At 38.3% G+C, this 22,997-nt stretch overlaps 1 protein-coding gene across 14 annotated transcripts in view; it reads right to left on the reverse strand.

The window, feature by feature from the left end:
• EPS8 (epidermal growth factor receptor pathway substrate 8) overlaps positions 1-22,997 on the reverse strand; it is a 147,359-nt gene that overhangs the window by 57,803 nt on the left and 66,559 nt on the right. For 10 of the 14 annotated variants that reach the window (XM_025212520.1, XM_025212523.1, XM_025212521.1 and 7 more), the window contains 5 exons: positions 10,351-10,401; positions 7,898-7,965; positions 4,071-4,232; positions 3,706-3,855; positions 1,041-1,123 (listed from right to left, as the gene is read on the reverse strand). In XM_025212520.1, the coding sequence (XP_025068305.1) occupies positions 1,041-1,123; positions 3,706-3,855; positions 4,071-4,232; positions 7,898-7,965; positions 10,351-10,401 (514 nt within the window). The remainder of the gene's footprint in view (positions 1-1,040; positions 1,124-3,705; positions 3,856-4,070; positions 4,233-7,897; positions 7,966-10,350; positions 10,402-22,997) is intronic. The other 4 variants (XM_025212526.1, XM_025212532.1, XM_025212530.1 and 1 more) reach the window with 3 other exon arrangements.

Here is a 22,997-nt window from a genome sequence, read left to right on the forward strand (position 1 = left end):
AAAGAGTATTTTCTGTCATTTAGTTTTGTAATTTGTTGGTAGTTGCTGAAGCAAGCCTTTCTGCTATTCTTCATCAACCAAATGTGTCAATTCAGAAAGCACTAGGTTAGAAATTCAGTTTTTAAGTGCAACACGATGCCATAGTGAATTGCAAGCTCTGATCTGTTATGGACTTTTGACCTTCAACCTCTTACATCCTTACAGTTTTTGGGTTTTATAATACAGCAACACATTTCAGATGTATTCTTCAGATACATGGATTTGTATTTTTCAAAATAAAATACCACTACTTCAACTTCCTACCATTTCCAGTGTGTTCCGGTCCTTCTATGTTATCTCTTCATTTGTTCTACTTGTTTGCAAATGCTAGTTTTCAGCCCCAGTCCTGCAAGCACTAATCTATCCACTTAACTTTAAGCTTATGTACTTGTAGGATAAATGTCGTTGAAACTTCGAATATGTGCTGCTCACCCATTGACCAGATCATTAACTTCTCTAGTTAATTTACTTCCTCTCTCCTCCCCTCAGTTTGTGGAATAGTGAAATTTATCCTTAGTAATCTTTGTACAGTGCTTTGGGATCTACAGAGGACAACTTCTCTGAAAAGGGAAGCATCTTTGATAGAGATTTTCAAAAACTCAAAGGACAAACTTCCACCGAATCACATTTATACCTTTGAAAATCTCAGTTATTTCTTAACCCCCATGGGTTACCTCTTACTTCTGTGTTACTCTTGGCTGAACCCAATACACTCTGCTCCCCGCCCTGCCCCCCAGTCTTTTCCACCTCACCCACTAGAGGGAGTAGTGGTAATCTTCAAGTTGAGCTAGATGCCTAGGAGGAAGGAGGAGGACATTCTGACCACCGGTTGCTAAATCAGAGACAGAAAGAAGTCAGGCTGCTGCACCTGATTTATTCCTGATTATTTCAAACTAGTAAAGAACAATAGAAGTGGGAAGTGGGGTAAGAGAAAGGGAAAGGAAAATTTTGAATAACTATTTCTAGACAGTTCCAGATATTCCCAAGAAGTTGGACTTTACCTGAGTGTTTCAAGTCTCTTCTTTTGTTTCCCACTTTTGCTGTCACTGATTGCACTTTCAATGTCTTCATGAATAAGGCTAGCCTGCAATAACAGAAGTGGATGTTACCTTACTATAAGACACACGATTCATTAAATAAGATAAACAGGCAGGATTAAATAAATCTGCAGCTTGTTTCTGAAACATATTTATATCCTTGGTTCACTTATATGAATTACTTCCTTAAAAAACCGTAGGGATGAACTAATTTCAATTAAAGACGGAAGCAACACAATGCTGTTGCCTTGGTGCTGACATTCTGTCAGTGTTCCAATCCCAAAGAATATCATTTGATGTGCACGTATTTCAGAGCTGAAACTTTCCTAAACAGCTGTAATTATCTCAAGTCAACAACGATTTCTTGTGCAGTATTTTTTTCATCGTGATATGTTAAAGTTTATCAAGCATTTCAGTGAGTTAGTGAAAGGCATTATACACTACTAAATAGATAGCAGCAACATTAAAGAGCAGAAACGTAACTTCTTAATGATAGAGAACATTTGTCGATCTTAAGCGACACTCCCTAATTTCTCTTGGCTTGCAAAAAGATTCATTTCTTGCCCTCTGCTGCCTATGTAGCAGCACACTGTACTCTACCTCCAAAAGGAGGATTCATAATAAAATCCAGAAACACATAATACATTTAATAGTCTTTGCATTAAATAGGTCATGGTTTCCTTTAAGATTTAGGATGTGCCTTCAACTGTAAGATTCAATTTCAGCCTCAATTTGCCAAATCCCAAATTCACTGGTCTCCAGGTCACTATGTGAGGCCCAGCGATACCCAGAACTACTTATGGTAAGGAATGGATAGGTAGTTGAGTGGGGGAGCATGTCAGTCATTTGACAGAAGCAGAAGTTACTGATTTTATATTTCATCGTAAGTGTTTCCTTTGATTTTGTGACATTCTTCTATGTTTCCAAGCATTTAAAATTATATACAAAATGAACTGGGTTGATAGTATTTGCATTGGATTGATTAAAAAGCAGAAGGGGAAAGGAGGAAGGTTTGTTTGTTGTTTGAAGGAAGAGACTGCAAAGACAAAGTTAAAAAAATGAAGAGGAGAAGGAATGCATTGGCTTTACCATTATCTGAACATTGAGTGCACATAAACAGAGTTGGATATTCCAGGATATAATTTCTAATCAAAATTTGAGTGTGACACCCATCCAAGACTGAGACTTATCTAGGACAGAAGAAATAACAGATTGCTTGATTCAGGGTGGAAATCTGAACCTAGGTCTCCAGTATGTGAAGGAAGTGCCTCTTAGCTATAGAGTTAAGCTTACTGGACTCTAGTGTGAGAATATTTATTTGGGATGTGGTGAGCTAGGTTTAAGACCTGCCTGATTCCAAGCAGAGACTTGAGCTTCGTATCCCCAATTATAATCTTCTAGCGGACTACAACATGAAATTATCCCAAGGTTCCCAAAGTGCCAAAGAATTAAAAATGTTCTGTGATTAGTCATAGAATTAACCAGCAGACTTCACATCATTATCCCTGGACCAATTCCAAACATTTCATTGCAAGAAGCTGTACTACATGATTAAAGTAAAAAAGAGATCTAATAGCATGACTATAACTTACTGTGAAAAACCATTAAAAAACCCCCATAAAAGTTATTTATCAGGATTTGAAGCAGCAGTACAAATTATACAACTTCATAAGCAGAAATTAAGACTCACAACCTAGAAATAAAGTAGTATTGTCAAGGAGTATTTTTACTCTAAAATTTTGAAAGAAAATCTTTAATTTGAAGCAAAAAAATTGTCTTCTTTTTCCAGTTCTGTTATTTTTACTGAATAATAGTCCCCTTACTTCCTTATCCCCTACTAGTTTTGAGCAGAAAACACTATTACTCACTGGCCACATCTACATGAAACCCTACTGCACAGTAGTGTTGGGGGACACTAACCATGACACAACACTACTGTGCAGTAGCATCAGAAAAAAAACTGTGTGGGGATGCTACTGCGCAGTAATGCTGGTTACTGTGCAGTCACTTAGTACTTGGTTATTTTCGGAATAGTTTGTTAACTTGTGCACCTTTGGGTGACCAGAAGTTTGGCTGACCGCTAAACAATTCGATTTTCCACAGAGTATGTGTTCAGTGCATTATATTAGCATGCCTGTAGAAGAGATTTAATTGCTCAATGACAAAACAGCAGATAAGAAGAAAAATAGATTTAAAAACAGATGGATTTCTCATCAGGCTCTAAACATTTTCACTTTGCTCTTAAATTATCTTATATCTCCTCCCTCATAAGTTGCATACTACATGCATACCCAATAGATCCTCAGTAGACTGCAAGCTAAACTAAATCTTAAATCTTGCAATCTTTGCAAATTGCATATATCTGTTTTATCAAGGTTTCAAGTGACTAAGATGCCATTACTCTTGCAAAATAGACATAAAAGAATTAGAATTATAAATGCATTACTACGAAGAACTGGAATGATACTATGAAGAATTAGTATCAAATGCATTACAGCTGAAACAGTCAATTGAATAAATGAACAAACAATTTTTTGGAGGAAATATCTCTGACTTTTCCTCTTGTCCTTAGCAGTTCAGAAAATCATAAGAGTCAAAATAATCTGAAGTGGGTCTCTTCTTGCCTTACCTTAACTTCATCACATTGGAAAAGATGAAGATCTGGCTTGTTTTGGGTTGGTTCCTTGCATACTAACGCAAGAATGGAATTGTAATTGCATGCATTCATCACGGCTTGGCAATGCTGAATTGTGTTCAAAGGAAAATTCTCAAGTTCATTCTGCATGAAGAAAAAAAAACTGCATTTTGGTCTCCCAAAACTATGCCATATAAAAAAATTCCATCTCTTTATCTGTAAAAATCTACTCTGGTTACATACAGAGTTGAAGTTACAAAGCAGTAAGTAAAATCCCCGAACTTACACATGCCATTTTTACTGCTGCTATCTTTTCTTTTCCTTCTTAGAAAAAGTGGGCTGCCACTTGCAGCTCTTACCTTTGATTCTAAATCCACCAAACTGACAGCTTTGTCATCCACTTGAAGAATCATATCTTGAGTCCACACTTTGCCCTTGGCATCTAGCAATTTCAGCTTTCTTATTCCATCATCTACCGTAATCATAGCCTCTTTTCGGTCCAAAACAAAAGTGGTCAAGTGCTGACAATTGAGACATGAGGGGCAAAAAAAATTTAAAAAAAATGCACATATCATTTCCCAAGACAAAGTATTCTCAATATTTATGCTGCCTTGAAATAGAAATACAAGAAATGAATTTAAAATGGAGTTTCTTTATAATATGACATGTACCATAACATCACATGAACAAATCAACCGACTACTCAAAGTCATGAGTTGTCATCCTCTATCATTTTGTTAGCAGGCAGACTACACTGGGATAGTCTAACATTTTTCAGGAATCACAACTGGGATTAAATTTCGGAACATTAATTTAGCTTTCAGGAAGTGACAGCCCAGCAGTGCTGGAGAATGAGGGCCCAGCTAGCAGCAGGGGAGGCTGCCCTATAACCCCCTGTCAATTTTCCTCAGCCCTGATGAAGAGGGCCCTCAGATCACTGCTCAAGCTGCCAACTAGCACGCTGAGGGTAATGATGATCTGTACTTGTTTCTGACAGAAATATTTTCTGGATAGACCACTCACTTGTTTCACAGAAGCCACAAAATACATGTTAATACTGTAAGTGTATTTGTTCACTTCCAGCTTGGACTACATTTTAATTTTAAATCATCCAGTTAAAAAGGAAATGCTATCTTATTGCCATTTCCCCATTCAGCTTCACTGCAATTATGATTCTGATACTTAAAAGCATCAATTCAATTTCAATTCAATTTATTAAGGAATCTGGGTGAAAGCCATGCTCCCAAAAACAACAAAACAGACATACAACCATAATATACATTTAAACAAAAATGCAAATAGAATAATAAACTAGGGCCAACCATTCTAAAAACGTTATTCCTACTCCAAGAATTAACATAATCAAGTACAAATATGGTGATAAATCAGATCATAAATCTATAAAAATGTTGTGCATAGGTCCACAATTAACACAGTAAAAAACAAATAGTAATAAAGTTTATTGGTCATATCAACAAAAAAGGATGTTTAGCTCTGATGGCTTCAGCCTTATAAGCAAAAATTGCAAGACGGTTTACTAAATATGGATCTGTTTGCGGGAGGAGCCATATTAATTTCTCTCTGTTTGAGAAGTATGTCAATTTCTGCAAGAATGGTGATAAATACTTTCTCCTTATGTCATTATATAAAGGACATTCTAAAACATAATGGATAGTGTCTTCCAACATTCCTAGACAGGCTGGACAACATCTTTTAGTCCTTGAAATAGAAAGTCTACATCCAGCTAAAACAGCTGCAGGAACCTGTTCAGTCCCTAGTCTAGTCAAAGAGGTTTGCCATTTATTATTGAGATCCAGCGGTAAATACCTTTCTCTCCCCAATCTAATTTCCAAAGACTATACAGAGGGGTGATGCAAGTAGCCCTGGCCACTGCAAAGATTCTGCCTGGCAATATCTCGGAACCTCTGGAAAACCTGGACCTTGGAGGGGGGGGGGGGGGGGGGTGGGGGAAGAGTCTTTCATTGTCTTTACATAGTGTCCCGTTATGGAAAGTGCAGAAGTGCGGGAAAGAAAAGCTAGCTAGGGAGATTGAAAAGAAGGGGGATTATTGATGTCTTCTACATAGAACAATTTAAGCAAGCGAGATGATAGAAGAGGCAGGATTTGAAACCAGAATCCAGCCATTCTAATAATAATAATATTTGTTAAAATGGAATCTAACCCCGCCTCTAATCTTAAAAATGATGCAGAACTTGAAGAAGACAGACCTAGAAGAGCCCTGAAAAACTTATTCCAAGGTGTGTCTACATTATTACTGAAGGCATACTTCAGCGCCCTACAGAATCTGAGATGCAACTTTGGCTTTATATGTTGATATGGGAGCTTGGACTGATCATCCTTCTGTGGCTTAAAAACATCAACAACTCAAGGTTGCCATAAACATACCAGTTTTACATTCTGATCCAAATGCTCAAAACTACTCATCAATCTGAATTGTATTTACGGCTAAGCCTGTATAGATCTAGCTTTTAAATCACGTGATTTTTTTTAAAAGGAATTAAGTGGGCTTCCAGCAAATGCAGACTATTGCCATACTTAACTGTATAAGCAAAAGAGCAGATACAACTGCATATGAGCAAATAACATTATTACAGAGATGAAAAAGAAACTGAATTAAAAAAATTAAAAAGGTAAAATGGAATTTAGCAATTAGATTCTGACTGTTCACCTTAGAATGTTTTTCACAACAAATACAATTTTAATATTTATGTCAACAGAGTACCAACACGCCATTTTAGAAATTAAATGAGGCAAAAAAAACCCAAAAAACACATAGGCAGTCAAAAGCATTTAAGCATTTCCTTGCAAGCTGAGTATTACAGGAACAGATGCAAGACAGGGCTGGAGAACGATGACACATGAACCAGTTTCCACAGTGTCTGAATTTAAAGCTGAACAACGAGGAACTGTAAACATGTAGCATTTGCAGGACCACGCTTTATAAGTCTATTACAAGGATGTTTAGTTGCCTGATGATTTTTTCCCTACCAGGTCAAATTAAGGCTATAATATGATGCGTTCTATTTTAGATGGCTTTATTGTTCAGTGGATTATAAAGTCCTTTAAAAAATAATATATAGAATCATCTATGACTTAATTCCCTATATAATTTAATTTGACCTACCTGTTAAGTAGAAAAATGACAACAATATAAAAGTAGAGTTTAAGACTCTGCAGAAGAGTTTAAGACAGGAATTAAGCAATATATTCTGCAGTTCCAACTAGCAGGCAGTTAAGCAAAATGTAATTAATTACACTGGAATCTAGTCATGGTCTTACGGTTAACACCCCTGCTTTCCTGATGACAGCTCTAGGATCCTGTATGGTTATGAAGAGCCAAAGCCTCCATTTTAGACAACATCCATTATGAGGTTCCAAAAGTGCATACTTTCTCAACTCTACCCCTCAGCACTAGTGGAAGGCAGGTTCAAAAACAGAAGAGCATCATCACCTACTGAATTATGAACAACACTTCCTGATGTACTTGCATTTTGCAGAGCCCTTCACATGCAGCATTTTTACATGTGCAAGCACCCCAGCGCCAGGCGCTTTGAAAAGCGCCCAACACTGTGACACTTGCAGTTGTATACGCAGCAAAATGTGTCAGGGCTGAGAAAATGGCAGTGGCGAGCTTTTGAAATAAAACACTTCAAAGGTGCTTTAATTCAAAAGTGCACTGCCAACATTTTCTCAGCACTGATGCACATTTTGCTGCTTATACAACTGCACAGAGTGCAGCGCAATGCAGTGCGTTTCCGATCGCTTGCAGAGTAGACTCGATTAATCGAGTCCACTCCAAAGCAGTGGATCTCCAGCACATTGTGGGACCCAAAGGGATGAATATAAATGCCCATAGTGACTAGTTTAACTCTGCTCAGCTTATGGAATCTGACACAACTACAGCCCAACGTGATACGACTGCCAGACTGCATATACATTTAAATGCATCTTATTTTGAAAGTGACACGACACATTATAGATGATTTCTCTCTCTCCAGATTTATATGCAGAACTTTGGGGAAAAATCGTTGCATATTATGGAGAACTTCATTGGAAGATGAATATACATGAGCTTGTATTTTATTCTTTTTTTTTTTTTTTTTTATGACGAGATATTTTTGTAATTATAATTTTTTTTGCTTTTTTTTTTTTTTTTTTTTTTTACCTCCACATGATACTGTGACGTTTCAGATACGCTGCTGGCACTGTCCCGAGCATAATTCTTTCTTTGCTCTGAAAAAAAGAAGAGACTCTTAATTCACCAGCTTCCAGATTGCTCAAGAGCTTATAGCGTTTAAAAGTATGACATTAGTCAAGTATCCATGAAACATAAATGAAGTGAATGAAAAGCTGGTAAGTATTAACTCCAGAGGAAAAACCTTCACCTTGCTGTAGCACTACACAAAGTATATATCCACCTCAACAATACCAAGTGGAAACCAGGTGATAAAAACAAAAGCTAGTCACATCACAACACACCAGGATACAGCCAGACAGTAGAGATTTAAATACCGTTTGAAAAAACATTGTTTTGTAATCCAGTTATTAATTGCTGGCTTTCTACTTAGCAATCATAGCAAAACCGGTTTAAGGCTTTTTGTATGTGAATCGGTGTGCTCTGAAGCAGATGCATGTCTTGCTATGCAGAACTCAAAAGTTAAAATGTCCCAGGAATTAGGAGGAAATACTTTTAGTCTTGTGAATACTGGAAACTGAATATTGGAGAGACTTTTTTGAAACAGGCAAATCAGCTTCACCTCTATTTCTTCAGAATTATTTAAATGGAGAAATAAGCTCAGAAAGTTAAAAAAACCCACACATACATACACAAAGATGACAGGATAAGGAACAGCCATATTAAAGTATTCTAACAGAAGCATCACTCTTCTGAACACTATATAAATGCTGCAAAATCAGAAATATCATTTTGACTTCATTGCAAGCCAGTGGAAAAACCTTATGAAACAATTAATGAAAAAGCTTCTCATATTAGTTTAACATTGGGAAAAAATTCCGAATACATTACTTGGAGCCTTTCATCACAAGTGCTGAAAGGCTGAATCTTACAGTCCCTCACCAGGTAAAGTTCCCACTGAAATCAACAGGAGACCTGACTGTGTCAGGTTTGCAAGAATTAACTTTCGCTTTAAGCAAATTGCTCCCTCCTCTCCCCCACAACTGGGTTTCATTTTGTGTAATGGATGAAAAATGGAATTCATTTTTTTGCTAAAAGGCAAAATACATGTGCATTTTGATTAATTTAGCTGAGAGCTAAGAAAGGCGGATATTTAGTCAGTTTCAGCAGAAAACACAACTGGATTGTTTGTGAAATTAAGGGTGCTATTATACTAAAATACTGAAATACAATTACTTCAAAATACTCACTTCAGCTCAATTAAAATAAAGCCTGATCCTCATTAAGGTAGTATTCTAGAAAATCTTAGGATCTATAAAGCTATACAAATACCTTGAGAGGGCATTATAAACCATCAGGAGCAACACACCCGCTGAGGTCCTAGATCAATGCACAACAAAAGACTTTCCCAAACAGTGTTCTTTACACAGATATTTCAAGCCAGATAGACTACAGGGGTTTAACAAAAAGTAAGCATCCTTAGCTTTCACAATTTTACTGGGAAATTGCTCTGTAGGAGCTCCTTGATGCTTTGCAGGTCCATAATTTCCTTGCTGCTTTGTGCATCTCAGGCTGGAAACAGACATCCTCTTTGGCAGCAATAATTTTTTATGGCGACATAAGGGCCAAGCAAACAGATGTCCCTGATCCTTGTTGCGTCACAAATGCCCAAAATTTGTGGCTGTGACAGATGATATAAAATTGTGCCGCTCTTTTGTGTCATACATCTGTTTGCTTTATGGTGGGAGAGCACAAGCAGTCCAGAGCAGTAGGTGCTTCTAGGGCTTCAGGGGCCCAATCCTTTGTGGCCCCTGGAATTAACATTTGCAGAGGTATGGCTCAAGTTGGGCACAGCAGCACATACATGCACCCAGGGAATCCCCTGCCAGACTATTCCTGGGCTATACATCTGCAAGCAGGGAACCCAGGGTTCTGAAGCCCTGGGAGTAGCAGAGGCCCAATCCTGCAAGAAAATAGATGGTTTCTATGTTGCCCAATGAAGTGGATCAACCTGGCACAGCCAACCTACTTTATTTGGTTATATCTGCTTATAGCCTCAGAAATGGAAATGAAGCTGTCAGAGCACCCTTTAAGGACTGCAAGCCTTCTCCCAAAAAAGCTAGTGGTTTGCTGGAATACAGCTACACATGGGCAATCTTACAGCAATTATCCAACTTGTTTTTATGAGATTAGTCTGCAGTACAATCAACCAAATACCAGAACACTGGTGAGTACCAAATTTAGAATTGGGCTCAGATTTTTCATAAATCATTCCCATCTACTGCAGTAATTTCATTATTAGAAATCCCAGTACAAAAAGTTCCTTCACTCATTTTAACTGTTACTAATATTTTTGTTTTGCAGCATATTACTTATTTAAAAGTGTTAAAAAAAAAACCCACACACATTCCCCTCTCCCCTCCCAAAAAACCAAAACCAAAAAAAACAACCATTCAGTGAACCAGTTCTGATACAGTTGCTACCTTTCTTTTTTTGTTTGGAGGATGATCTGAAGAAATAAAGTCCTTCTGTTCCTAGCAAAACAAGGGAATTAAAAAGCAATGTCTAGTTTAACCGAACACCTAAGATTATTTCCATGCCAAAGGTGAAAGGCCAACAGTCTTAACTTACTAACTGCAAATAATTAGATACAGTAAAGGAGAAAATACGTCATGCAGAAAGCCTACTGTATCCTCTGATTTATAAACTTGACCTGGTGGGGGGTTTCAAACAAAGTGAAAGCACAATATTGACATTTGCCAAAGTGTTTCCTAAACTTGGAGACATTTTCATTCACTATAATGTAGGTAGAGAATAAGAATATTAATATTAAAATATAAATTTCTATTATAAATTAAAAGAAACACTGGCCTGAACAAGGGTTACAGTAAAAGTTTCTGAGAAGTAAAAGCAACAACTCTGAAAGTCATTTGCAGGTTTTCAAGTGCGCGCGCGCATGCGCGCACACAAAAACTAGTATTTAGGAAACTTTACCATACAGTTGTATTGATTAAAGCAGAAGCAACTATTCAACTTTTGAAAAAGGTATCTACCCTCTTTAGTGAAAACAACTATTCAAATCCTCTATCTTAAAGAGCGTTTCTGGGCGGCCTACTATTACTCTAGGGCAGAGGTGACCAAACTGAGGTACATGCAGACACTTGAGCTAGGGACAGAAATTACACATAAAAAGATACAATTGATTGGAAGCAGGTTCAAATCTGTAACACAAAATTTCAATACTAAACACAAAAGGAAGTACTAAATGATGGCGCAGTAACAGTTGTTACTGCACCATCCTGGCAGAGCACGGTTATTTTTAGATGCTACATTGCCATAGCGATGTGCTATAATGAGGTATCTTGTCACTACGGCGACAAAACATCGACATCATGGTTTATGCCTGCTGACACTACATCGCCATAATGACGAGCTATGTTGCTGTCTGAGAGGTGCCCTCCAACCGGTACAGAATTCCTTATATTTATCACTAAACAATGATCACTTATGAATATCATTAGAGGACTAACAGGTTCTGCTCCATGACACCTTCAGTGCCAAGAGACATGTTTAAGCCATTTGCCAAGGTGTGATATTTAGCAGAACATCTTCCATATCTCAGTTACCATTTGTTACCTTCCAAGGTTACATTTTATAGAAAATACCATGCTGCCCACTATGGATTTTCTCAGTTTAGATTACCTTTGGGACAAAGATGCACAATCCAGGCAGAAAGCTTAAAACTATGTTATCAAGAGGAATAAAAAAATCTATGGGAAGAAGTCCTTCTCATGCTACATTTCCCATTCATGTATTATACAATTCAAAGTTGCTCGAGTCTAGCTTTCAGGCAAAACTAAACTGATATTCAGAGAGACAACAAGCATTTACACAGGCCTTTGACTAACTGATTATGTAGGGAATTTTTTTTTTAAACCAAGGATGTATTAGAACTGTTCAAAAATACAGTTTCTGACAGATATAAGCAAAAAATCTAGAAGTCATTTACAGGTGCTCTCTCTCTCTCTCTCTCTCTCTCTCTCAAAGACCAATATTTAGGAAACTTCACTTCCTCCTGTGGGAAGGACCATTCAGATTCTTATTATGTAATCCCTGTCCAGGTCACTTCCTGCGACTTTCCTAGCATGCACTGGTTTAAAGGCAAATTATAAAGTAGGCTGAAGAACAGGCAGAGTCCTCACATTCCTCTCTCAATACAGTATGCCCACACAGACGATTATTGTCTAAAATGTATCCCCTTTTTGAAGTTTTCCTTACCTGGTAATCATATAACAAAAAAACCCCAACCAACCAGCCAGCCAAACAAAACCATCCTCAGTCCAGGTTTCCTCCAAAAGCTTTGGCTTGTGTCTTAGGTTTACCTGAAAAAAATCGAAAACTAGGTCCCCATTTTCGCTCACTGTATCTCCCATTCCCTAACTCCCACCCAGACAGGTAGAGAAACTCAGGTAACTCTGTACTACAGCTAATGAGCCTTAAACAGTTGCAGTTTTCAGCGTGACAGCAAAGCTATTCTGCCTGGTCTTCAGGGATCTATATGCTGATAGTCTTCATGCCAAACTCTGCTCCTTTCTAATGTCTCCCTAATGGTGCTTGCTTACTCTTACTTTCATGTTATTCACAATGAAGCCTCCCACTACTGGCAGACTTCACAAACAGAAGGCATTTCTCCTGATGCCCTTTTTCTTAGGGATTTCTTAGAGTCCCCTTGTCCTCAGCACTGAAATCAGAAACCTTAAATGACTAAAACCTTGTGATGCTTGATGGGTTAAACAACTCCATTTGCTTATTGGAGTCTTATTGGTATAAACTATGTTGGCTCTAGGTTTACGCTAATATTGATGAGAGGAAATTCAAAGATATAATCTTAAAGGAATCTGCTCACTTGCACTCTGTTTGTAGCATTAAACCATTTGTTTTACCATTCTCAACAAGCTTTGGGTAAAGTGGCAGATGGAAATATCACATCAAATTATTTCAAGGCTCAAAATTAACCATATTAGAAAAAAAGGGAATTTGAAATAAATTAATCATCAGCCTTCCTCAAGGTAAACATTAGGAACAAATGACTATTTGGAGAAGTTAAAAAACAAACATTCAAAATAGATTTCATTATCAAAGTATCTTTCTGAACAAAGGAAAAAGCAGTCATTTCCTGATTCTGCAAATGCTTATCTATACAAGCAATTCCACTGGGCTCAATGGGGAAAGCTGAACATACAGCATTCTTTGGGACAGAGCACCCACAAAGGTCTATATACAATTTAGGAGTCCTGGGTATGAACTCAGTTCTGTAAAGTGTTTCAAATTTAAGAAAGAAGACTTAGCTCAAATAAGAATGGTGCCTGAAAGTTTCCTAAATTTGCCTTCAGGGAAAATCTGAAAAGGATAGATATGTTTGGGGCTCATTAAAACATTGTTTTCAATGGGATAACGTCATTCCAATTTCAACTTTGTTTTTACTTTGCATTATAACATAATAAAAATGAAAGACCATTTGTAAAATATATCAGAAGTTTTCAGTCCTTTAATTTTTTTTTAATATTATCAAAACCTCCCTCCTCCTCCCAAACAAAATTTCTTCTTAAAATGAAATTTTGGTGAGAAATTAGCAAAATGTGAAGCATTTTGATTTTTAATGGAAATCCATATTTTCCAGGAATATGGTTCTTAAAGTTTTTCCTCCAAGCTGTGTATTGAGGAGCTCAATTCTAAATTTGCACCTTTTTTTTTCCAAATCCTTGGTCCAAATCTTTCACTTCGATCAACATGATGAATAAATATTGGTTTTTATCCCATAAAAAAATGTATGCAAGTTGGGGGTTATTTCTCAACATATTTTTTTCATAAAATGTATTCCTGTAACCTTCAGACTGGCTATTATTTTGGCCTCCACATCAAACTGTTCTTCAGACGCGCATGATTCCCAATACGTCATCCTAGGTTTCCAGCTGCTTAAGAGGTGCAATTTCTCTGCTGTTAAAGAGAATCATTTTTCCCATTTTTATTATCCAAAGCCTACTTTAAAAATTACTGTTTTCAAAGTCTGATTTTCTAAATACATTTTGATAACTTTATTCTAAAATTAAATCTGATTAAATAACACGAATTATTTATAAAAGCCAAACTAATTTTGATAGGGATGGACAGAAAATTCGACACAAAATTATTTTCTTGGTGCTTTTTCTTCCCTTCCTACATGTGATGACAAAGGCTACTTACAGAAACAGGATAAGAAAAAAGCAAGCTATAACTGCTAAATGTTTTTTAGTGGGAGGAAGTATGAAAAAACTACTGCTCTGAAGATGACCACAAGCAGAAGGACAACATGAAACCTATTCTATACTAGAGCCCTATTTTGAGGCTTCCAAATAGGATGTGTGTGATGCATTCACTTTGTGACGGCCCTCGATATTGAGAAGAGTCTTATTTTGAACTGCTTAACGTAATTCAGGACTGGCACTTATTGCTCTACCCTTTGTTCTCCTTAAAAATATGGCTTGATCCATATGTTTCTAGATATTTGACCAAAAGTTACAACATTCACTAGAGCCCTAAATTATTGTTTTTTCATATGCATATGATTTTAGAAGGAAAAAAAAAATCTTGCGTGCCTTTTCAGCCAGAAGATGGAAACTTATATTGTTGAGGCTGAGGTCAGGTTGTTTTTTTTCTCTCTCATACCAAGTATTTTCAAAAGAATTCTTTGATGGAATACTAGAACGTAATCCAAGGGTTGAAAGGTTCTAATATTAGAAAATGCCCAATTAATATTCATGCATATCATTCTGACAGTCTAAAATGCAACAATGAAATGTTTGCCGGCCTACTGCATGGTATTTAAATATGCGTATTTTTTACTGTGACTTTGAAAACAAGCAATGGAATTTGTTGACTTAATGAAAGTTAACATTCCTCTGCCATTATGTTCTCAATTTCCATTTTAATCACCGAACTTCCCAGGGCCATTCCAACAGCTCCCTCCACGCATGAAGTAAATTATTTAGGCTAAAGTTGAGGCTCCAGAGCAGGCACAGCCAGGAAGAATTAATAAAACTGTCAAAACTACTGAGTTTATTCTTTTTAATCAGATAGCGCTCTCTTTTATTATTGCTTTTGCATCTAAAACACATTGCCAAAAAAAGTAGCATCTCAGTACCATGTGTAATTTACATGCAGTTGAAAAGCCACAAAATTAGCTGCCTATTTTTCCCCATAGTAAAAATAAGTCTACTCTCCTCCTCTGCATTTTAAGTCAAACTATTAATTATATTTTACATAATTTTATAGATAGAGAATTAATTATACTCAACAGCTGAAGAAGTCTTATCAAAGAGAGTAAGAAAAGCATTAACTTGAAAATCAAATCATATGGCAAGAAAAAAAAGGACGCTAATAAGACGTGCAGCATCTTACTCACAGCCAGTGCCTTCCCTCTGTCTTTTAGGCTTAATAGCAGAATCTGTGCTTGCTACTAACTAAGAGGTATATCCATAGTATCAGTCCAGAGAAGCTTTTAAATCCTTCTGATGTAGACTTCACCACAGTTATGCAGGCCTCTGAGAACTCCATCACTGTTGCCAGCTCCCAGGAATTTGTTGAGGTTCTGGTTCCTGATGCAGCCAGTGTCATGAAGATGTGAAAAGGTACAATCTTTCTGGCATTGTTATGAAGCCAAAAAAATCAGAAAAAAAGAGAGGCTCCCCAACCCTATTGTCCTGCGTCCAAGTGTACGTTACACTCAACTGTAGGACCCTGAACTCTAGTCCCAGCTCTTTCACTGATCGTCATTCTTCACTTCATTTTTCACTCTTTGAGTGATTGCCTTCATTTTTCATGACTGTTTCTATAGGAAGGTTTTGTATTTGTATTTTAAGAGTGAACTATCATTCACCACTAGTTTCACAGATAACTGCACAAAGTCACTTCAGGCAGACCTACAAATAGAACTCATGCATCTAGGGGAACTGGCAACCAGTCATGATTGAATCCATTGTGCTATGGCTATTTTCAAGGCAGCTGATGAGCAGGGTGATGAAATGCATCAACTGCCCGAGATAGCATGTGGGTTTACTGTAGCACTTAGATACTCAGAAATCCTGAAAATCCTATATCCTGTAGAGCAAGCTAAGAAATCTCACAAAAACCTCAGAGTCATATGATCACTTTGGTATGACTCATTATCTCATGATGACATCATGTGGCTGCTGAAGAAGACCAACTCTTGTTGGAACTCAGATAATACAGAAGCACCTCACATCCTGGTCTCCTGTACCCAGTGAAAACCAAGATTCAAGCAAGATGAGCCACATCCTGCTTTAACATTCAAACTAATTCCTGATCCTTTAATGTCAATGCCTGAAAAGGCTCTGGTCTTTGCAGATGATTTGGTATCGTTGAGTTACCCTTGAACAGTAAAAACAATAATACAAAACATCTTAGAGCTGTGCCTACACCTTTCTTTTCTATCCCTGCTTTTCTATCCAGAGGTCTCAGGATCAGTCCTCACAAATAAAGTAAAACACAGGTGTCATTTGCCTTTGCTTCTGATCCCAGCTCTGGCAGCTGTAAGTTTCTTTGTGATGACAAAGGAAGTTGCTATATCTTAAAAACATGTGTGCGCTGCATTTCTTAGTATGGCCTACTATCCACAAAAGGATAAGAGAGCCCTATACCCCTACTTAGTCTTACAGTGGGGTAAAAGAAGTATAAGGAGTGGAAATACATGATAAGCTTTTCACCATTGTAGCCCATCTGCAATTCTCCTAGTATAATAGGCCCAGGAACTCTGTGGTTTCTTGGAGCTTACTAGTATACAGGAAACATTCTGAAATCCTTCCAGTCCCTACTTTGAATCAAATATTTGAACAGTAAGAAAATCCACAATTTAAGCCTCTACCACCTAAGCTCCAGCACAATTATAATTACAGCTCTAAGTAGAACACACCTGTCTTTACTAACAAACTAAAGAGGCTATATTAGCAGCATTAGATACAGGGCTGAAAGATGTCAGTAATCTAACAATTTATTGTGCTACTGGCAGCCAGCTTACCCTTGAAGGAGAATTTAGGATCTCAAGCTCTTTCACCTCTATCACTCACTGCGAAACACTCAGCAAGGCACAAGTACTGGCTCCAAAAGAAGTCACACGTCTCCTGTAACAAGGAAAGGCCTTGCCACAGAAGACAGGTGGAGATACCAATTCATGGTCAAAGCTCATATCAGAAGCAAAGAACATTAATTTTAAAGAGGACTGGCCAGCACAGAGGGTATCTCGTCTCTGAAATACATGACCATTCCCTCACTGAAACACGCACAAATTCTCCAGAGAATAGGTTATTCCAGGCAGGGAGCGAGTTTAGAAACAAAGATGCCTTTGACCCTTGGGAAACATTACATTAGTCACCAGATTGGGCTCTGAGGAAGGTTTACCATGAGTCCCAGATGGACATGACAGAACAAGATTTTTGCAATCTGGGATAAAAATTTATCTAATCCCAATCACAACGGCTGATGCACAGGGAGCTCAGTATCAACAGTTTGCCACACACCTGGATGTTCAAAGGGTACCATGACCATAGAAAGCACAGTGTTCAGAACTAGTGTCTGATGCAGCAGTTCCCATCTCTCCCTCCTGATGTCTGGGGATCTCAATCCAGGACTTTATGTGCACCAGCAAGTTTAAAGGCAAGCGGTGCAGCACTATACCATGTGGGTTTTACAGGTGCTGGCACATGGGGCTCCCCCCACATTCTGGCACCTTTTATCATATAATTCATTGTGCAATAAATTTAACATCTGTCAGGGGCCCTTGACGTATGCATGAACATGCACACACGCAGCTAAGACTTCATCAAACAAATCTTGTAACTAGTTGAGGGCCATGAAAAGTGTGGCTCCAGTTTAACTCTTATTGGACAAGCGCCCATGTCAGAAACAACATGCTATACCTCTTCCCAACAATAGGCTCAGATGAAAAGGTTGTGAAAACTGAACAATTTTGTGGACACTTTTTAAAAAAGATTGAGCCCAGTTGGTAACATGGTCCAAAGAAACATGCACCACAATAAAAAAAAATTAACATGAAGAGCAAATTAGTAGAAGAAAGCACACAGCCACTTGCACTTAAAAATGTGTCAAATGGTTTGGATGAAAAGGGATGACCTTACTATTCCCCCACATGTATTAAATACCAGAACTTTATAAAGTCTTCAGTTAGCACTGGAGGTTCAAAAGCAATGTAAGGCAACTTTGTTCAGCGTGACCACAGTGGAGGAACCACCTTTTAATATCAAGTCTTTAAAAACAAATCTAGCTAGTACTTTAAGTCTGATATCTTCAATACGTGGATGTTTCCACAGAATCCTTTAAACCATTTTTAGAGGTGGAGGTGAATAATTTTCCTCCCTCCAAGTAGCCTCATAATCACAAAACATTTTTATTTTAACAATACCTTATCCTCCCATTTTTAAATTGCCTCAGTAACTTAGGAGCTGAAGCTCTCCTGTTCAGAAATTAAAAGTATGCAGTTGGGATCCACTAGCTTCACTGAGTTATAGAGCCAGTGGACCTAACCACTTCTGAAAACTCAACTTGGCCACTTAAGAAAAAATTGCCTTAGATGGTAAAGCTTAAGTAGAAAGATACTAAATTTTTAGATGTTTCTATATTATATAGGCCGGTGGATACACAGGCTATGGCTGTTCCTGAAAAGTACACTGGACAGGAACAAAGACTGCTGCTCACCCAATTGCAAAGCAAAACTGAATCTGTTTCATCCAAACACAGAGTAAACTCCCCTATCCCTAAAGTGGCACATCCAGGAGAGGCACAGTGAAGCAGCTGCACCCCGCTTTGATTTCTGCTCCATCCAAACTCTAAAACCAACTGCCTGGGAGGGGCAGAGGCATTTCTATGCAGGCAGGGCTCAGAGAGTCATTTGGTTTATTATCGTATCCTTGATTCCTATTAATCTCTCTCCACGCCACAAGTGTTAACATTCCTCTAGCTTTTTTAATGATCTTCATGTTTCACCATTCAAGCTATCCTTTCTTCTGCAATACTGCTGTCTGTTAGCCATTCCTGGTAATCTCTCCTATTTTACAGCCCTGCTGACTCTTATTAACTCTAGCTAAAAACCTTAACTCATGTGTAGAAATAACTGATAATGAATTATTAGAAGTACCGTCAAGACATTCAAGACTAGATTGTTTTATGAATCTGAATAAGAGATGTACATTTAACTATAATGACTAAAGGACTAATGATACGATATCCTTTGACTATTTTTTGCCTAGCTTGTTCTATTTTGTTTTTTGATTTTATTTTATGTATACTCTAGGAAATTACTGAACATTCCAATAGCTGAATTGTTTTTTTTGCTTTGGTCATAAACTGAATGCTGTATCTACTTAAATATAAGATAAGGTTTCTCCCCCCCATCAGCATGGGGAAAAAAAGCACCTCATCTTATAATTGCATACAAGGAAACCTCATTAAATACATTGTCTATTATTAAACTGCTGCCAAAAGTAGCATGTGCTCATTCTTGGAAACCAACTATGAAGTTGATTAAATTCAGCTAACACTGAGTATGACTATAAAACACATGGTCCATATATTTTAATTTTTTTTCAATTTTGTTTCAAGAGCCAACTCAGTTCCAAATTCTACTGTGCAAAGCTAATAGTCAAGTTCCAAATTTTGACTGAGCAGAGCTCAATCACTGAAGTCTGTGTGGCTCTGCCACCGGGCAAGCGTCCTCTCTCCCAAACCCATCCGTATGGGACTTTGGATGCTCCCCAAACCCATGGCAGGCATCCTATGTGTTAGCCCCAAGCCCAGAGGCCTTCAGGTTCAGATGCCCCTAGTCTTACTTGCTTCTCACCAACAGCTGCAAAAAGCAAGATCGGGGGGGGCGGGGCAGGGGCGGGGGGGGGGGGGGTTAGGGAGGCCCCCCCTTGGGGGGGCGGGGCAGGGGCGGGGGGGGAAGTGTTAAGGCAGTCCCCCATTGCCACAAAATTGTGCAGTCCAGTTACCTGCATTTGGGGAAACTCAAAGGAGTCAGACTGCCTGGAATGCAAGAGACAGGCCTCATCCTGGTACTACACTTGACCTTAGGCCACAAGAGGCCAAGAAGGGATATTGGGCAAACATACTGTTGCAAACCTACCACAAAGATAAGTTAATGCAGCCTACCTGAGTAAGATATATGGTAGTGCCCATTGTGCTCAGTCCCACCCAGCACCAACTCTTTCAAGTCACGTACACTGAAAACATTTAGAATTTCTCTTCACTCCTACAGTTAAGATGTGCCTTTCTTTCCATTTCCAATGATCCCTTAAATGTCTGGAAAACATCACCAGATGGGGCCCAAAATAGTTCATTTAGAATCCTTCTATCAACTCCTCATGTAATTAGTGTGGTCCTGCCCTCCATGAGATCGAGCTGGACCAAGTTTTCCTGCACCTCATCTCCATATACATTTTTGGAGGATCCCAGGACTTTTGACAAGAACATCCAGTTCTAGTCATGAGCGGGGGCTAATTAACACAAGGATCTTTTCTGGGCGTGGGGGGAGGAGTAACCTGGAGTAGATGCACATACTGAGCAATGCTGAATTGTGGGACCACCATGGCTTGAAACTCTGTTGAATATGCGGGGAACGAGCCCAATGAACTCTACGGTAAATCATGAGTCTTTTGGCTTTGGATTAATATCATATGCAGTTTGTACTAGATCTAAGCAGGTTCAAAAGTGCTGCTTAAAAGTGTGTTTTATGCAGTACCTGTGCCTAAACTTGAAGCAGTTTCAAAAAAGGTAAAATGCACCAATTCTGAATGAATAAGTCTATGGGTACCTATAGTAATTTGTCTATATGCAAGTTACTGCTGGAATGTTTATTTCAAAGTCAGTGTTTTCAAATGTACCCCTAATTTCCATGTGCTCTGGGAGATCAGGGTTTGACAATAAAGGAAGGTGTAGGGTGGGTGAAGGGGCTGTTATCAAAAAAGTTGAGGGAGGCAGAGGGCAAGAGGGACCACCTGACACCCCTCCCTCCCCCAGATTATTTTTTTCTGGTGTAGAAGTGGTAGGGGGACAAATTCAAGGTAAACCTTCAATAATTAGATTCTACGTCTGCAAAATTATAACAAATATATAAATATTCCATACACAGAATCTAATTATTGTGAGGGTCATCTTATATTCACCATCATCTTATATTCAAGTAAATACAGTAATACAGGGCTAGTCCTTCTGCTCCCCCCGGTCCCTCCCAAACACTGTATTAGTAAAGCTTCTAATTTCTCTTTAACTGGAGGAAAATGTGGTTTATATGTGATGATGTGCCACACCATCTGCACCCTACTTTTCAGAATCCTAGATCCACCCATGAGTGCAGGAACAAACAAAAACTTCTTAACACTGGGGAAAAGGAAGGTATTATAGACATGCTGAAGTCAGCTGGGTGGGGCTATGCCTTCTCAAAATATTGTAATTAAAACAGTTACATTACTTTTCAGAAGTATTTTTTCTAGCTAGGCGTTATGAATGCCCCCATGTGCATAGCAGAAGGCATAATTGTGGGATCACACATTAGATACAATTATGCATTATTGCTGGTTTAGGGGGAGCCTAATCCTGGGTTCCTCCTGTATTGGCAAGAAGCAGGCTCCCACAGCTGAGAGTCTCCTTTGCTGAGGGGGCTCCCAGCCATTGAAGCTACATGCAGCTGGGACCAAGAGTCCTGTGCTTGATGGACCTCTCAGTACCAGCTGCGCCACACACAGCCAGGAAGGGAGTCCCACACTCGACAGGGCTCTCAGTCCTGGCTGCACATGTGTGAGACTGAAAGTCCCATCAGGTATAGGGACTCAGTCCCAGATGCATGTTTCATACAGCCAGGACCGATATGCCAGTCATGAGTAGGACTCTAGGTCCCAGCTGCATGCGTGAGCCCAGCATCTCATGTACCCCCAAGTATTGGGAAGCACAGTAGCTGCATTCTCCCAGGCCCAGAGGTTTCACACCGGGCATGATGCACCTCCGTTACTGGAAACTTTGTCAGCTGATGGGGTTCCCAACCACAGGAAAGACTCTGCTATGCGCACAAAGTCTTAAGGTAATTGCAAAATTAACCAGTTAATTGTGCTATACCTGAAATGTGTGTGTGGGGAGGCAGTGTGTGGGGTGTCTAAATGGCCTGTATGCTTCTTTTGTCCCTTCTATCCAATTTACAGATATTTGGTGGCACTGACAGCCTAATGCTCTTTTGCTTCTACAGAACTAAGAACACACAAGTAGCACAGTGCATATTTTTACGTCAGGTTCCTGCCAATATGTCTTGCATCTGACCTATAAGATAATTGGTCAGCCCATTCAGTTCTTGGCAACTGCAGCTGTGGTTTTGTGATATATCTACTACTATAGGAAATAGAGCAAGATGGCCAAATCATTTTATATGGGCTATCAGTCAGCAATTACACAGTACAAGTGTCAGTTAATACTGACCTGGACTGAATTTTAATAGGTATTCAGAGGTGAAACTATTTTGTCCATTACTGATTCCAAATCTATCCATCTGTCTCTGTTTTTACCCATACATGAAAATTACACACCTGAAATTATCTACTATGTTGAAAATAAAATTCTCAGGAACTATATCACCTAACTACAGATAAAACCAAGAACACATGCACATAGCTAAGCCAATTTGCTACACATAGTAACTGAAAGTTAATGGACTTTTTCTATAATGATGATGTTAATAATAATAATAAACTGGAAAAAGCCAGAAATTTTAACCTTCATATTCTGGACCTACAAAAAGTAGAATGATCAAACTGAACCCTGATTGTTACTCTTTTTACCCATAGCCTAATGCTATAAACACACGCAATATGTCTGTCAAGTGAATGCGCGCAGAATGCAGAAATTCCTACTAAAAAAAAAAAAAAAAAAAAAAAAAAAAAAAAGATCACCAGGGTATTTAGTTAAAAAAAATAAAATAAAATAAAAAAATTATACATATAAATAAATAAATAAACAAACAGGAGCTGCATTGGAGCATATAATGGGAGTTGGGTTTTTAGTCCTTTTCTTAGTCGCC

This window comes from Alligator sinensis, unplaced genomic scaffold (assembly GCF_000455745.1).
Source record: "Alligator sinensis unplaced genomic scaffold, ASM45574v1 scaffold498_1, whole genome shotgun sequence".
Classification (NCBI taxonomy): Eukaryota; Metazoa; Chordata; order Crocodylia; family Alligatoridae; genus Alligator; species Alligator sinensis.